The sequence below is a fragment of the Lepisma saccharinum genome, chromosome 10 (assembly GCF_977018435.1).
Source record: "Lepisma saccharinum chromosome 10, izLepSacc3.1, whole genome shotgun sequence".
Lineage (NCBI taxonomy): Eukaryota > Metazoa > Arthropoda > Insecta > Zygentoma > Lepismatidae > Lepisma > Lepisma saccharinum.
In genome coordinates, this window is record NC_139238.1 from 83,822,676 (window position 1) to 83,841,110 (window position 18,435).

The 18,435-nt window shown below is 36.3% G+C and overlaps 1 protein-coding gene across 2 annotated transcripts in view; it reads right to left on the bottom strand.

Annotated features, from left to right (window-relative positions):
- Positions 1-18,435, bottom strand: part of LOC145993999 (ATP-binding cassette sub-family C member 4-like) — a 215,507-nt gene that overhangs the window by 170,965 nt on the left and 26,107 nt on the right. For both annotated transcript variants that reach the window (XM_083130042.1, XM_083130043.1), the window contains exons 2-7: positions 18,266-18,369; positions 17,166-17,276; positions 8,855-8,986; positions 7,398-7,602; positions 6,323-6,545; positions 4,816-4,972 (exon numbers count right to left, since the gene is read on the bottom strand). In XM_083130042.1, coding sequence (XP_082986168.1) covers positions 4,816-4,972; positions 6,323-6,545; positions 7,398-7,602; positions 8,855-8,986; positions 17,166-17,276; positions 18,266-18,339 — 902 coding nt within the window. In that variant the 5' untranslated portion in view covers positions 18,340-18,369. The remainder of the gene's footprint in view (positions 1-4,815; positions 4,973-6,322; positions 6,546-7,397; positions 7,603-8,854; positions 8,987-17,165; positions 17,277-18,265; positions 18,370-18,435) is intronic.

Here is an 18,435-nt window from a genome sequence, read left to right on the forward strand (position 1 = left end):
CCAGTGCTAGGGACTAAGATGGAGAGAATGAAGAAGAAAATATGGCGGAATGATGGGTCATTTAAGCTTGAACCTACTCAAGTCTTATGTGTGACTTTCAAGGTGACAGTTTTACCACAATACATAGCAGTTGGAAAACAAATAGTTGAGGTAGTGCCACGTATGAAACCAGTGTTGCAATGAAATAGATGTTTCAGATTTGCTCACACAGGTCAACAGTGCAAGGGTAAAAAATTGTGTTATAAATATGGCCAAGATTATCACGACGGAAACCGCAAAATGAGTGAAACATGTATAAATTGCAAAGGAAATCATAACGCTTGCAACAAAATGTGCTCAAAATATCAGGATAAAAAGCAAATTCAAATTATTATGGCCGAGAATAACATCTCATATTATGAACGAGTATATAATTCAAGAAATATATCATTTGAACAAAAATTAAATTATTTAGGGATCAATTTCAACATGAAACTGTTCGAAGAAACGGATTGGAATTTCCTCCCATCAAAAAGAGTTATGTGAATGAGAAGAATGCACCAACAAGTCATAGTTACTAGGAGGGGAGAGAGAGTTATTGTGCGAGTTCTATAACTCAAATGGCGGAACAAAAAAAATATCAAAAGAGAATAATTATCAAAAAATGAGAGTACAATATAACAAAGTTGTTACATCACCTCCAAAGAAGATTATGAAGACGGCTACAAGACGTATTGTACAACTCCCACGGGAAAACAAAAAGGATGTGAATGTAGATTATTCATCCTCATCAGACACAGAAAAAGAACAAATAAAATACAAATATCCAGTATATTTGAGAGAATCCTCTTTTAGTAAGCAAGAACAAACTATGGACAATATAAATTGCAGAAGATATTTAGATCGTAAATCAGTTTCTTGTAGACAAAAGGAAATATACCAGTCATTGTTGGACCTTTTACCAGACATGATTGAATCAGTTCGTGATTTAAATGATTCCAGGAAGAAACAGAAGATCTTAATTTCATTGCAACAAATTATAGGAAAGATAATTGCAATATTATCAGAAAGATAAACTTGTAAAAGAGGAAAAATAGGTATGTCTTTTATAGTGCAATGGAATATAAATTCATTAAGATGAACACATTAGAGTGTACAATAGTATCAATTTATATTCCATCGAGTTATAAATCTCAACATATTAAAGTAACACACTTTAATGAATTATTATATTATGTCCAGGATAATGTCATTATCACAGGTGATATGAATGCTCATCATGAAGTATGGGGTTGTAACTATAGAGATGCATTAGGATGTAGTATTTTGGACTGGCTGATGATCGATCATTACATTTCATGAACGATGGGTCAGCTACTCATTATCCATGGAATGGTAAATCACCAACAGCCATAGATTTAACTATTGTGTCAAATAATATAATAAATAAATTGTTTTGGGAACTAGATTTTGTGAATAGGGGTAGTGATCATTTGCCAATTTTCATTTCACTGTTAAATGATGCACACTCAGTACCTAAATTATATTCATTACCAATTAGAAGGTGGTAGGTTGAAAACATCGATTGGGAAATATATTCTGTAATTTTGGACTCTTATATCTCAATGGAAGATATTAAACAGGAACAAAATATAACGTGTCAACGTTATTTACAATTAATAACGTATGCAATGCATATTGTAGCCAAACGGAAGAAAATTAATAATAAAAACAACATTCCTACTATAAGATGGTGGAATGATGAGTGTCAATATGCAAAGGAAGAATAAGATTGTCTGAAATATTTGCTGAACAACCTTTGCCAAATAATTGGATAAATTTAAAACAAGCAATAGCTAAAGCAAAACGTATATTTAATAAAGCAAAAAGGCAAGCATGGGAAGAATTCTGTGAATCATTATCACCATCTGTTAAAACAAACACAATTTGGAAAAAAAATTATCTTAGGAAAGGACGTAAAACTAGAGTTTCATATATAACAACAATTTGGCAAGAAAATTTTAAAAGAAAGTTTACACCTTGTTATGTAAGAAATAAAAAACACGAGATTATAAATAATATAAATTCCAGTGATGAATTTTATTCGGGAAATAACATTGCAAGAATTAAGAGAAACCCTAAATAATATAAAAACAACTGCCCAGGATACGATGGAATAACATATGAAATGATAGGACATCAATCGGATAATGCATTAAATGTACTTGTAAATATTTATAATAATATTCTGAGAAGTGGAAATGTACCACAAAACTGGAAAACACATGTGATACTACCTATACTTAAACCAAATAAAGATCCAAAAGAAGCTGAATCATATCGACCTATTACGTTGGCTCCTACAATTGAAAAGATTTTGATAGATTCTTACTAAAAAGATTAGAGTGGTATTTTGAGAAACAACAATATTTTTATCCAAATCAGTTTGGTGTTAGGATAAACAAGGGTTGTATTGATGCATTAGCAACATTAACATTGCATGTTCAAAATACAATGTATAAGAAACAATATACGTTTGCTCACTTTATAGATATACAAGGTGCATATGATAGCGTTGATCCTCATATATTAATTGATATGTTAAATCAGACAAATACTCCGAAAATAATTATGAAGATAATATGGAATTTGATGATAAATAGGAAGATATTGTTTTGGTTTCAGGATACACTTAGTGGGTCCCGTACCACTTCACAAGGATTACCTCAGGGAAGCCCACTCAGTCCATTTGTATTTAATATATATATGAGAGGAATGTTTCAATTTCATAATTCTACAATAAAAATAATTCAGTATGCAGACGATTTGTGTATATTAGGATCATTTTGTAATCCATATGAAGGTATTCAGAAAATAGAAAATAATTTTTATGAAGTAAAATGTTGGCTAGAGGGAATGAACTTTATCATATCACAGAACAAGTCAGAAGCTGTATGTTTTAATAACAAAAGTGAACATAAATTTCCAAATACGTTGACACAAAATGCTGGTGTTCCATTTCAAAATAAAATAAAATATTTAGGAATTAATTTTGATAGAAAATTGATGTGGATGGATCATATAAGGTATTTACAAGCTAAAGGTGAAGAAATTTTCAACATGCTAAAGATTTTAGCAAATACTAATTGGGGTGCTCACCCAAGAATAATGCTGTTATTTTACAAAAACTTTTTTTAGGCCTAAGTTAGAATATGGATGCAGCATATATGGAAATGCTACAGAAAAAAATCTATGCAAGATAGATAGTTTAGAAAGGAAAGTCTTGAGGAGATCGTTGGGACTCATGAATTCAGCTCCCAATGTTGGAGTTTATTTAGAATCCATAGAGAAACCTTTTAATTATAGATGCAAATGGATTACAAATAAATTTGTTTTCAAGTGCTGGGAAACACAAGAACACCCAGTAAATAAACTTATGCAAGACCAATGGATTTTATACCAAGAGAACAAAATAAAGGGACAATATTCAACTTTCCTACAATGTAAAATAGAATTTCAAAATTTATTTTCAACAATACTAACGCATAGCAAACATCCAATTTATGAAATTTCATATGACCAAATACCAGTACGAAATGTTTCATTAACAAGTTATACAAATATTCAATCATATTTACAAAATTGGGAGAATTATAGATTCATATACACTGATGCATCAAAAAATAAAGACGTAGGATGTGCTTTTATTGACTCTTCTAATGGAAATATTAAAAAGTTTAGACTACCTGGAGAGTGTTCTATTTTCTCGGCAGAAGCATATGGAATATATCGTGCATTGATGTACATCAATAACATTCCAGAAAAAGGATACTAATATTAACATATGCTAAAAGGGTTTTATACAGTGTACAATCGTCATATAAAAAGTTATATAAGGCATCAGCATTGGTGATTTACGTAATAAGATTATATGATAAGTTAACTACAGAGGGAAGGACAATTAATTTTGCATATATACCAGCACATTCATGGTTCCATTATAATGAAGTGGCAGATAAAAATGCTAAAGAAGCAAGAATAATGGATCACAGAACGAATATATTATTATAATATACAGATATGTTACCAAGAGTTAAAACAAAATTCAAGAAGATTGGGAGATATGGGTCAAACAAAACTTTACATATATGGGTCATTCATATAAAAATGTACTAAATGTAAACAATAAGACTCCGTGGTTTTATACAATTAATATACCCACAAAGGTTTTAGTTTTAATACTAAGATTGAGATCAGGTCACATAAGTTGAAATCACCATTTATATAAAATTAATGAAGTTAATTCACCTATGTGCAAGTGCAATCTAGACCAGGAAGATGCTAATCATGTTATATTTCAATGTCCACTTTATACCACTCAAAGGGAGATCTTATTCAAGAATTTAATAAAAAAGGAATACCTCTCCCAACTTCTTTAGCCTCTTTAATATCGTCACCAGATGTAACAATTGTATTTATAATTTTTAGATTTTTTCATGATATTAATATAGAAATATGAAAATTGTAAATATTCAAAATGTGTAACTTGATATAGTCACCAGATATAACAATTGTATTTATAATCAATTTTAGATTTTGCATGATATGATGTATATGAAAACTGTATATATATATATATATATATATTCAAAATTTGTAATTTGATGTAACAGTATCATATAAGACATATTTTTAGGACACTTGGCGTAGAGCTGGTGTAACAGCTATAACCAATAAAGTATGTATGTATGTATGTATGTATCTTTGTTGAGTTGAGTTGTGTGTAATATCAACAAGTACTACATACCAAGTATTATATGTAATCCTTGTACATACCTTCTGATGCTCTCCACCAATAGCGAGAACGGTTTTTCCCACGTGTACATTTTTATTACTCGAATTCCACAGATTATTTCGTTCATAAGTCTGATTCTTTCTTCTGCTGTTTTGGCTGTTTCTGTACGAAATGTTGAAAAGAAGTCCGCTATCCACACTAGAAATGAGAAAGTTATATAAATATAAACGGAAAAAAGTTAGGGATATGAAAAATCTGTATTATATTTATTGGAAATTAAAGTCCTTGCATAACCATGTCAGTATGGTTTAAAGAGCGAACGTGATTGTATGAAAATGTAATAAATACAATAAACAATATAATACAAGATGCGGCAGTTTGAAGGTAGGGGAAGGGAGGGTAAATTCGCCAGTGCTGCCACAGTGGCCACGTGAGTTTTCTTCGCCTGTATAGCACTTCCGCCACGCGGGAGCCGGGCGAAATAGTCACCACGCATGCTGTCAGTGTTGTCTGTGACTTTCAAGCGGGAGGCTGCACTTTTCTAGATTTGAACTCTGCACGCTGCATAACAGATTCCATCGTCTTGAGCAGCATCTCCAGTGGAATGTTCTGCACGTGGACTTCCGAGGCGCTTCTTACTGTTACCTATTCCGTGGTTCTGAAGGACTTCCTTCATCCAAGTTAAAATTGTCTGGCATGTTGGTAACTTCCCATTTCTTCCGATATTAAACTTACGTCTGAGTAGCTGAGTCATTGTTCTTGAAAAACCGCTCCAAAACATACGCGCGGTGTTCACTTGACCAGGCCTTCAGTAGCTGCTTCACTAAATAACGAGTGAAACAGTGCGCCATCTATCGGCAGACTTGAATTGCTTTAATTTAAAACTGTCTAATGAATTCTGCCGCACCTTGTACGATAACATGTACATAATATATACAACATCCTAAAACAACAACCTACAAACACAATACAACAACTTAACCTAACCTAATGCAGTTATCCAGCGAACAACTTCCCCAACAATTCATTGCGCGAAATCACGCCCGCCGCCATATTTTCTGGCAAACAAATCAAATCCTGCGTTGAAAACATGCCGGGTAAGCATTGTACGTGTGGTCATTGCCGAAGTAATTCAATGTGTGTTTGTCATGATCATATAGGAAATGTGTGCGTATAAAATATCATAAATTTCTCGCTGTAAGAAGGCTTCTCGTACGCTCTCCCTAACACGTGTAAATCTGTGTGACGTACTTCATGCATATTTCTTCCCAAAGTGCACTGTGTTATGACGTCACATTGAATATATTCTATTGAGGATACAGTCTAATTTAGTATCGTTCGTATTAATACTATTCTTTTTAGTTCAAGAGGAAAATTATATACATTACAGCCGAGGAGATGAAATTTACGATAGGGAACTTAAATGTTTCTAAGATGAATCGGGAAAATAGGCAAAAAAGGTCATGTGAAGTTGTTATCCCCAGGCCAGGAAGCTTTAAGAGTAGTTCCAGTCACTCTGAAAACATGGTTTGTAACTTGAATACTTACGGTTAAACGGTATCTGAATTAGCAGGACGGCCACTGCCGCAAAAGCAGCATATCCGATTGTGAGCCACAGCAGATACGTAGCTATTATAGTCAAGATGGGAGCAGTACACGTCATCATTATGTAGGGAACACAGTAATCGAAGAATGTCATGTCATTCGACAAGAGGCTTACCATTTCACCCACCGTTGTTTTACTAAATGCCACTTTGTTAAGCCTTAGAGCCTGAAAATATAATAAACAAAGAACTATGAACAAATTTATTCTATTTAACTAAAATTTAAGCAAACTCGCACACAAAAATCTTTGTAGATGACATTTTAGGTGATCACAACTTGACTTCGTCAGACCATTTTTGCAAGATAACAAAACATATAAGTCCTGGGTACGGATTTCTCTTTGTAGGTCCAGTCCCGATTAGTCTTTCTGTCCATAAAGTGGATTTAAACTCAATCACAATTAGCACAAGTACAAAAAGAGATGAAGTGGTTAGATGCTATAGCATAGATTCAATTACTAGAAACTACCTTACCTTAGAATGTACTGCAACTAAGTAATAATGTTTTTCATTTCTGTCATTTATTTGAATACACACACACACACATATACACTGTATATATATATAATGTCCTTTCTTTTGTAATTTTTTTGTGTAGTAGCGATTCTATGAAAGCTTTTTTTTGTTATTTCGTTCATGTACACACAGAACTCAAAACGTGTGAATTGATAACAAAATTACACATTTAGCTGAAGCAATTTATTCATTAGAAGTTAAAGTTTGTTATGTTAGAAATGATCTTGTCTGATCTTCCCAATTGATGCATTTTTTAGTGCATCACTCGGAACACCAGTTGATAAAAGTGCCCTTTCCTGCATTTTTGTGTGTATTTTGTCACACTAAAAAATGCATTATTTGCAGTTTGTGTACGTTAGTGTGTTATTGGAGTCAACATATATGTGTCAATTGACACATATATGTGTAGTGTTTGATAATTTTCCCTGCACAATCATATATCCAAGGAGAAGAGAAGAAACTTAGACCTAGACCTGTGACCACAAAGAGGGATCAATCAATACCTTTCTATATATCATGGAAGACAGCGACGCTTTTATCTTCAATCCAAGTGAATGACTGGCGTAATATACTGCTCGTCTATAAGGAGCCAGTAAGATCGCTAATATGGATATGCCTCCTGCATACATGTAAGCATCATTTAAGGTGATTTCTTCGCCTTTCTCGAAAAACTTGATGATGTAAGCCACCCAGTACACTTGGCCAATCCTGTAAGAAGCATTAACGCATTAGTTTTGACGAACTTTTCTATTTTCAAGGAGGAACTAGAAAACGTTGTTTTTATTTTGCCTTTTTCGGTTTCTAGGTCATTTTTCAGTATTTTTTCCCGTCTTTATTGCATTTCAATTTTTAAGGTTGGAGGCGATTAGGGGGGTGAGGGGGGCAGTTATCCCCAACTTTTCGCCATTTTTGTCCCCGCACTATGCGAAACCTCATAAAAGTCCGCGCGTTCATTATATCCCCAGCGGTTAACAAAGGGAGCGGTGCTCTTTGTTAAAAGAAACACCCAAGCGGGCGGTTTTCTTTTGAAGAAACTGGAGTAGGAAAGCGATGTTGCCAAATTGAAGGAAAGGGTAAAGAAAAAGAAAGAGAAACAAACAAATTAAAGAGAAAAGACTCACGCACCCGCCTGCTCCGCCTTGCAACTACAAGAAATGTAAAGAAAATGTGGCAACAACGTCTGAGTGCATGCGCTTATCGGAAGCGGTCTGGCTATTGTTGGCTATTGTTTCCAGTGTTAAGTTTTATCAAAGGATTGCCGATGGGGATATAATGAACGCGCGGACTTTTATATACAAAGGGAAATATATACTGTGTTTGCCCCCGCAGTTTTGCCACCTTGCCACCCCCCGGTTTTGGAACCCAATCGCCGCCACTGATTCCCTGATTTTGTATTTCAGCAAGTTCGCCCTTAATCGAAAATACGGTCAATGGAAATGCAAAATATTATTTTTAACTGAAAATTTGGAAATGATTAAATAATTAATTATGGTACCATACATTAGTTTTTCCTTAATCACTATTATTTTTACACAGCAACAAAACAGCTATGAGGAGAAGTCCAGAAATAATGCACTTGATTTTAAATTATCCGATATTCGTCTTGGATGCGCAACGGATAATCCGAACAGCCGGATAATTCTGATAGGCTATCCGAATATTTGGGATAAACCTGATACATTATATGCGGATAAACGAACAATTCGTATAGCCTATCCGGATAATTCGACCGGACAATTCGGATATCCGGATATTTGGGATAATCCAGATATAGTATATGCGGATAATCAGGACAATTCGTATATCCGGATAATTCGACCGGACAATTGGGTAGAAAATTATCCGATATTCGCATAAAATTTTATCCGAATTTGGCCATCTCTATTACACTCTCCTTTTGGACACTTCTAATCACGAAAATTTCTGTGAAATACCGGAAACAGCTGTTGTCAATACTTACTGCGCAACATCCGTCACAAGGTTCATGAAGATTCTAGCTATAAGCGCCAGAGAGTGCATCTTAGCTATCGTCATAAAAAGGCTGCATCTCTTTCCTTTCGGATTCTCTTCATCCTTTTCTCTTTTCCAATTACTGTAAAAGATTACAAAATAAAGCAAAGCAATAGTTTTTGAAACTTTGAAACAATAATAATGATACTTTTAATTCCATGAATTGTGAGCACTTTTTCAAAATTTGAACAAAAATCTATTTTATTATTATTATTCACTTTCTGCTTGTCTTCATGTTCTAGAGAGAATTATCATTCATGGTCAAATACAAGGGTAGGGCCTCCCCGATGGCGCAGCGGTAGCATTGTCGCCTTGTAATCAAGGAGTCCCGGCTTCGATTCCGGGTGGATGTACAGCCACCGGCAAGAAAAGTGGGACACCTAGATCCTGAAACGCTCGCTAGCCCGCATGGCGTTGTGTGTGTTGCCTAACTCGACGGCGATGTGAGAAGGTCGTTAAGAAGCATTCTTTTTACACTCAAGTGAGAAACCTAGTATGCAGTGTTTCCAACGTCACGCAATAGTCGTAAAATATACTTGCACCAGCATTTTTAATTTTCTACATATTTCTAAAACTTTTATTTGCAAATTTGTGTCGTAACCTCCAGAAATTAATTAATTAATGAAAACATTTAGGATAAATATTTGTCCAAAATGTCAATTTGGGGAGAGAAAAATAAATAACCGTATGATCGCAATTGGAAGTGTGTGAGTGACATGGAGAACATTATGGGTTTTTGGAATATCCATTTCATGATAGAAGTAGCCATATTCGAATATCTTGTAACCAGGGTTGTTAAAGATAAAGTAATATTAAATAAATTCAAATCCGGTCCAGGAAAGAAAATCAGCAAGCGCAAATGGGTTCTGGACCTTAAATGAACCTTTTATCTGTAGAGTATTTAATTCGTTCCAGGAACCAATTTTCCGGATCATTTGAAATACGGTTCAGTTATCTTTTCTCCGGCTGAATTTAAATATTGTCCAGGAACCACTTTTCCGGATCAATTTAAATTGGGTCCACAAACCTTTTATACGGCTGAAATTAAATTCAGTCCAGGAACCTTATTTCCGGATCAATTTAAATACGGTCCAGGAATCCATATTCCAGATCAGTTTAAGTAGGATCCAAGTTCCGTATTGAAATAGAACATTACGTCGCCATGGCGACTAAGAATTTGAGCCTGGCGACTGTGATCTTTTGCTGTAATATGTATGAAATTTTGATGATTCTAAGTTCAAATTGCAGTTAGCAAATTATTAATTTTTTATCAACGTTGTGAACATTCCATAGAGTCAGTAACAATTTCTTACCCTTTGTCTTCTATTTCTTGCTTTCCCAAATAATTTAGCGGTTTTGAATACCGTGATGCTCAGCATCTTATACATAGTGTTTCAAAAGTTGCACAACCCAAACTTTGGAAATGTATATCATGAAAACCGTATAAGATATTTACACCGGGTTTTCTGCATTATAAAGCCTCATCCATTGAAATATTTTTCAATGCTTAAAATTATCAGTTCACTCCGTACAGAAAATTATATAAATTAATAAATGACGGAAAGCAGCATTCAATTTCTTCCAGAAATGAACTTCTGAGTAAGAAAAATACGTAAGAAATTATCGAAGGGTCATAATTAGACATTTGATGACTGATGCCATGTCAGTCTGTGATTTGCGACCAATATTGGTCATGTGCAACATTTGATGAATTTTTGAATGGCGATTTTATGGGTTGAGTGAAAAATGCCATTTTTTGGACATATCTCCGTATATGGCAACACTATCAGGTCGAAATATTGCCAACAGTCGTATGCAGCATGTGTCTATACATTTACGTGAAAAATCGTAAATCAAGATTTTGTGCCGAAATTGGACTCTTGAGAGAATCCTAGGCTGCTCCTGGTTACATTGAATTCTCTTCACTCACTTTCGCCGCTACTGCGCCTGTGTTATTAATTGATTCAGCATGGCATATTCATTGGAGCAGTGCTTGTGCATTGCTGAACAGTATTTTACTACTCATTCTTACACTCATGTGCAAGAGGTTTTCCAATAAAAATGCCCTGCTTCTGCTGTACCTCACAAAGCAACTGCTTAACAACCAGTGCAACACCAACAAATGATCCCTTCAAATTTTTCAAGAGTTGGTATTTATTGTTGAAAATCACTTCTCAGATGTTTTCAGGAAATTAACAATGTTTTCTTTAAATAATGTAATTGCTTTTATGTACGTAGATAAATGCTAACATAAATTTATGTACCCAGTGATAGCCTACAGGATTAGTTTAGTGCAGAAAACCCGGTGAAAATATCTCTTAACGATTTCTGATATAGATTTTCAAAGTTTGGATTGCGTGACTTTTGAAACATAGTATGCACAATTGCTAGTAGGTGGTTTCCTGGCGCCTGATTTTCAGAGCTGGCGCCTAGCTTTGAGGTAAATTTTTCGAGCACCGGTTATGACACAAATTTGCAAATAAAAGTTTTAGAAATATGTAGAAAAGTAAAAATGCTGGTGCAAGTATATTTTACGACTATTGCTTGACGTTGGAAACACTGCATACTAGGTTTCTCACTTGAGTGTAAAAAGAATGCTTCGTAAGGACCTTCTCACATCGCCGTCGAGTTAGGCAACACACACAACGCCATGCTGGCTAGCGAGCATTTTAGGATCTAGGTGTCCCATTATTTTGCCGGTGGCTGTACATAGTGGTTCGGATTCCACTTTAAACTGTAGGTCCAGTCCCGATTAGCATTTCTGTGCATAAAGTGGACTTAAAACAACAAATCAATCAAGGTAAGACATGAACTTAATAATAACAACCAATTCTTTAGTTTTAAAAATATCTGATTACAGCTCTCCACTTACTCTGGTCATATTTCACTATATTCAAATAGTATAAATACAGTAATATTCTACTGAATAATAATAATAATAATTAAAATTCCTATTGTGTTAACAGAACACACGTACAAATATACCGCAGTACTTCTTATAGCTCTTAGCATTAACGGTCTTGTTTACCGACGGTGTGAGTGTGGTCGGTGCTTTGTTAGAGAGTTTTATATACAGGGTGTCATTTTAATGGCGCCCACGGACCACAGATTCGTATAGAGGGCATGAAAACAAACAACTTTTCTCAGTAACATTTTTCTCGTTGGTGCGTCGATTCGACGCTACAGGCGTTCAAAAAAGACCCTTTTGCCGCCTGGATGCTGGCAACCCAACACAACATTTGATCGTATCTCTGATGTCATTTCCTGCTGCGAAACAGCGCACGGCAGGGTTGCAAGGAACACACAAATTTTGTGAAAATTGACAAACTACCAACCACATGAATAGGTGTAAAACAAGCGAGAAAGGCGTCCAGTAGACCGAACATCATAGCCAACCAGCCAGAAGATCAGCAGTCATCTCAGGGGAAGGGGGAAGTGAAGCAACGGTATGAGAAATGGTAAAACCGTATTCAAAATGAAGTGTCAATATCGGATTTTGTCTCAGCCTACATGTCAAGTATCAACAACATTACATTTTATTGGACTTACAGCTTACGCCCAGCTACATGTCAATTATATTTGCAAATCTCGTTGCAAGGTTGATATCTACAGGTTTGTGTCCAGATGCCTTGTGGTACTTTTGTGCTGATAACGGAAGTATCCGAGGTTCACATTGTTACATTACGGCTAAAACACGTACAACCACAGTAACAATCTAATTGTGAATCAGTAGCGAATATACTGCCCTGCTCACAGTTTCAAACTATTACATGTGTAGAAACACAGTCGTCGGAAAGTTTGTTTTACTACTACTTATATCCTTGTATTTTCAACCATTTTTGTCACTTGGCTCATAATGCCCTGAATATACTAATTATGTGTTGCTTACCTTTGGAATTTTGAGTTCTTTCATTTCTATTTTGTCATCTGTTCAGTGTGTCACAGACAACTAGTATCAAAAGGACGAAGTGGATTGACTAAATTGTAGATGCCAACTTGGTAACTAAATTTCCAAATATTTGACGTGTAGGCTGAGACAAAATTCGATATGACACTTTCACTTGGATTCTATTTTCTTTCTACCATTTTTCGTATCGTTTGTTTACTTCCTACTAAGTTAAAGAACATGTTTTATCGTTTTCTTTTACGGTACATAATGTGGCTGATTGTAGCTATGTCGTTTTTCACAGAATATGTGTGTTCCTGGCAACCCTGGAACGCATCGCTCCACGACGGGATATGACGTCACAAATGCAATTAAATGATGTGTGTGGTTGCCAGCATCCAGGTGGCAAAACGGACTTTTTTGAACGACTGTAGCGGCGAAATGACGCAGCAACGAGAAAAATGATACTGAGAAAAGTTGTTTGTTTTGATGTCCTCTATACGTTTCCGTGGTCCGTGGGCGCCAATAAAATGACACCCTGTATATATATATATATATATATATATATATATATATATATATAAATAAATAATGTATATATATATATACAGGGTGTCGCAAAACTCTTTCAACAACGCTTGGGTGCTGGTACATATCATAAAAACCAGTAACTTTTCCCTATAAAGTTTACCTCGAAAGCGCTTAGTTTCTGCGCTATAAGCGCTTAAAATCTATCCTGTACGTATGCAACCCAACACAGAAAACGCTTGCTCTGACATAACTACCAGGGGCGCGTGGCAGGGTTGCCACTAGCGTTCCTCGTTAAGAGAGACGACTTGAAAACAACAACTTGGGAGTCTTGTCTGAGCAAAATTCAAAACATTAATGATACTTGCGATGTTATAAGGAGCATTGACAGTATTTATAAACTGACCAAGACAAATAATGGGCAGACTGAAATTCAAGATTGCTCATTCTAAAATATCTCCATAATTGATTGATTGATTGATTTGGTTTATTTTAATTCGCTTTTCTGGCACCTTTGGCTAATCGCGAAGATGAGGATGATATGATGAAATAACCAGTGTGGTATTTAAGAAATTTCCAGGGTGAGGGAAATTCTACTGACTGTCTAGGGACAGCATGAAATAATGTATTTATGCCATATAACATTTCCCCCATGGATAAAAATTATCAAGCAGAGTGGGGGACACAAGTACTCAGAGGGGTGAAATCCCCCATCCCCCCTACAAATACTACCCTTTAAATAACAAATGACACCAATATCTAGGCCAGGATTTAAAGCCGAGACACCTGGCGCCGTAGCGAGCTGTGCTAACCACATCACCACGAAGTGTTTCGTGTGTCAACAATTGCAAGGGACACGTGAGATAGGGGAAATCCACGGACGAACAAATGTAAACATGATGTGTTTGCTATCTCGTTTCGAACACGCAGACTGTAATGTTATTACAATTTATTTATTAGAAAATTGTGAACTAGCGCTATTGCGAATCGAGTTCAATAAAAAGCTTAACCAGAAACAAAACCTCCGGCAGATGAATATTCTTGAGCCACTTCGGTGACTGAGTACGTTTAGTGATCAACACATGATCTCTCTACCGAATGTTCCGGACATGAGTTCCGACCTGGATAAAGGTGTCACTGGATCTTTTGTCCTTGTATTTACTATTTGCCTGAATGTGCAGTAAAGAAATAGAGAAGAATAGAAATTCACAAGAATTATCCCGGAAGTTCATCTAGATATCAAAATCTCGCATTTGCTACAAAACGTTGTTTCCAGGGCGAACTAAAAGTTGACATTTTGATGCCTTCCGAAAATGTTACAGTACAATACAGGTGCCCTTTACAGTTCAGCGCTTGATATAAATATGCAATTCTTGGCTTTGGTTTTTAATAAGCACTAGTTTTAATATGTGAATTTATTCATGTCTAAACGACGTTTTTCATTAAATTAAAAGCGGGCCCCGGTGGCGGAGTGGTTAGAACATCGCGCTAGGAGGCCAGTTGTCTTGGGTTCGAATCCCGGCTTGGGCATGGATGTTTGTGAGTGTCCATTCATCATATCATTACTCATCCCCATCTTCGCAAATTAGCCAAAAGTGGCACACAAAGCGAAGTAAAATAAAGCAAATCAATGAATCAATCAATCATTACATGAAAAGAGCCTTGCAATTAATTCCTTATGAGACGAACACGATTAGCAATAACGCTAGCACAGATAGGAATAATTTTCAAGTAAATTGTAATAACATTACAGTCTGCGTGTTCGGAACGAGCAAACACATCATGTTTACATTTGTTCGTTCGTGGATTTTCCCTATCTCACGTGTCCCTTGCAATTGTTGACACACGAAACACTCCGTGGTGATGTGGTTAGCACAGCTCGATACGGCGCCAGGTGTCTGGCGTTTAAATCTTGGCCTACACATTGGCGTCAATTGTTATTTCATCATATCATCCTCATCTTCGCGATTAGCCAAAGGTGCCAGAAAAGCGAATTAAAATAAACCAAATCAATCAATCAATCAATTATGGAGATATTTCAGAATGAGTAATCTTGAATTTCAGTCTGCCCATTATTTGTCTTGGTCAGTTTATAAATACTGTCAATGCTCCTTATAACATCGCAAGTATCATTAATGTTTTGAATTTTGCTCAGACAAGACTCCCAAGTTGTTGTTTTCAAGTCGTCTCTCTTAACGAGGAACGCTAGTGGCAACCCTGCCACGCGCCCCTGGTAGTTATGTCAGAGCAAGCGTTTTCTGTGTTGGGTTCCATAGGTACAGGATAGACTTTAAGCGCTTATAGCACTGAAACTAAGCGCTTTCGAGGTAAACTTTATAGGGAAAAATTACTTGTTTTTATGATATGTACCAGCACCCAAGCGTTGTTGAAAGAGTTTTGCGACACCCTGTATATATATATATGTGTATGTATGTGTATGTGTATGTGTACAGGGTGAGTCAGAAATATTAGTATACGTTTGAAGTAAATGTGAGTTACTGTACAGTGGTGAAAAAAAGTTCTCCCCCATAAGACTTTAATGGCAGTAAATAATGCCGGAAGGGTAGGCAACACACATTGCACCTTTAGGTGATTGGGTGATTCTGTCTGTCTCAAGAGCAACTCGTCTTTCATGCAATAGCCAACAGACACAGGAAATGTATGAAAGTCACGTGACTTGTCAGGTGGAATGATGTTCGTCAGGATATCTATCGCTTGTTCTCAAGCCAAGTCGCAGAACCGACAAGAGGTACACGTTATATCTCCGAAAATGATTCGCCCAAAAGGGTTGAACGAAACGCTAAAATAATTATTGCCTTAATTGCAAAGGCTACTATACTATATGTGCCGCGGTAGCTCGGTCGTTAGGGCGTTTGATTACCATGCGAGAGATCTGAGTTCGATCCCCGACTGGGGAGAATTGGAAATTTTGTCCAACTGTTCAAGTGGTTCCGGCGTCCACCCAGCGTCGTATAAAGTGGGTACCTGTAGGAAACTCAGGGGGGGTAAAGTCGGCCAGGGGCGTGGTGCTGATCACATTATCCCCCCTTCGGCCGTAACAAGAAAGTGTGGGGTCCTAACTTCACACCCCGTACACGACTTCATGGCTTGATGCAAAACACAAGATAGCACTTTGCTTCTTCATTTACTATACGTCAGATTTTGTCGGAACAGAACTTTCTAATCTCTACGTGGACTTTCTTCCAAGTTCCGTAGGGATGTGAATAGGCTCCAGTTTTTCTTGACACAATTCATCCATGTTATATTTCGTTATAGAACCACGGCCAATATCCTGTGCGTGTGTGTGGGAGGGGGGGATATAATTCAAACATGTGAGGCGATTCTTTTCCCACTACTCCATTGTCCGATCCTTCGTATCCAAAATAACTCTCAATTCCACACACTGAAAATGTAGCACTTCCTACATCTTAGCATGCAAATATCTAGTAGCAAGGTAATGTGTAGGCACATAGTGGTTCGGATCCCACTTAAAACTGTCGGTGCATTCCCGATTAGTCTTACTGTGCATAAAGTGGACTTAAGACACCAAATCGAGCAACCAACACAATCCCGTTATTGTCCAGATTATCGAATCCAGAACCTTCGTTGCGAATAATATAAGCAGGAAGACAATGTGAAATTACCGAACAGAAACAGAACCTAAAACCTACATCGGATAGATTGGATTAAGTCGACGATACAGCACGTGTTCTGAAATGAAGAAGAATACGAAATAACTCGATACACACACACTTTTCCTCCACGTAGAGAGAGGAAAGAAATAAAGAGTAAAGAAATATGTCGAGCTACATTGAGATTAATATAAACTAGCAAGTCGAAGAAATACCTTTCTAGGTCGTCTCCTAGATTGTGAGAGTTGAAATCGGGGTGTATGTTGTACATGTCCTCTTCCTGTAGTTCTCTCCGGTAACCTAATTTGAACATCGGCAGAGTCCATCTGAAAGAAAGTTTTTGTACATTACATACATGTCCAATATGTATCAAAATTTTCCGATGCGACGAAAATCTTGAATTCTACACACTAGTCCGCCCTGAAATGATAATTTGTGTACTTCCGGAATAAGAACTGTTAATTTGAAGAAATTTCAGACACTTCTAGTGCAGAAAACACCAAGGTTTTACCACTTTTACGCACGATCCTTTGGAATTTCTTGACTGTTCGAGATTCCAAGAAGTCGACAAATCATTTCCCGAATCGGGATCTGACCTTGACAATTTACACGCCGTCATTACGAATTCCTTTCTTGTTTACAGAACCCTTCGACCTGTAAAAACACGGATACCAGGAAGCAGATGTGCTCATCACCCCCAAGACTCTGGACGCAGCCACCAAATTCATTCATCATAATCCCCTCCCCCAAAATGATTTGGATAAATACGATAGTAACTGATTTGAATTTAGATGGAATAAATGTTAAATAGCACACAACTTAATGATAAGATAGAAAAATCTAACTGGGCACACCACTGGTGCTGGAATTGTGAATGTAGATATTACATAGCTGCGTTCTGGGAGAAGACAGGGTACAGTATAAAATATTTCGTAATATGTTTTTTTACCTTCGCTTTAATAGTTGTTCAAAGACAAACATGGTAATCGGAGTTCGTTTTAAGGGGAGTTTACTTCTATCAATTTTCCTTTTCCCTAGTTCTTTACGGCTTAAATTTGTTGAATTCCCATCACAAAGAAAGCATCGTCCGCAAACCTGCCTTTGGGCACCCTTTCCACGAAGGAAAGTAGTTTAAGTGGTCTCTATTAGATATCTGTGCATCGTGAAAAAGTACAAAAGACAAAGATTTATTCATAAAGAAAGTAATAGATATATATGGAAAATAAGCAAGGCGAATACAGTTTCTATTTAAATAGTGAACTCAAGCCTGAACTTTTCAACAATGCAAAATACATAATTAAAGAAAAATTATTACCCGAAAAATAAAGCTGAGAAACAGTTGGCATCAAGTCGTGGGTTGGGATTGTCTATTTTCTTCTTTGAATCCATTGGATATTCCTTGATATATCACCGTACTTCCTGCAAGAATCAAAATACGAGGCATGTTCAATTTATATAATCAGAATTTTTGCAAAGAAATCTTCG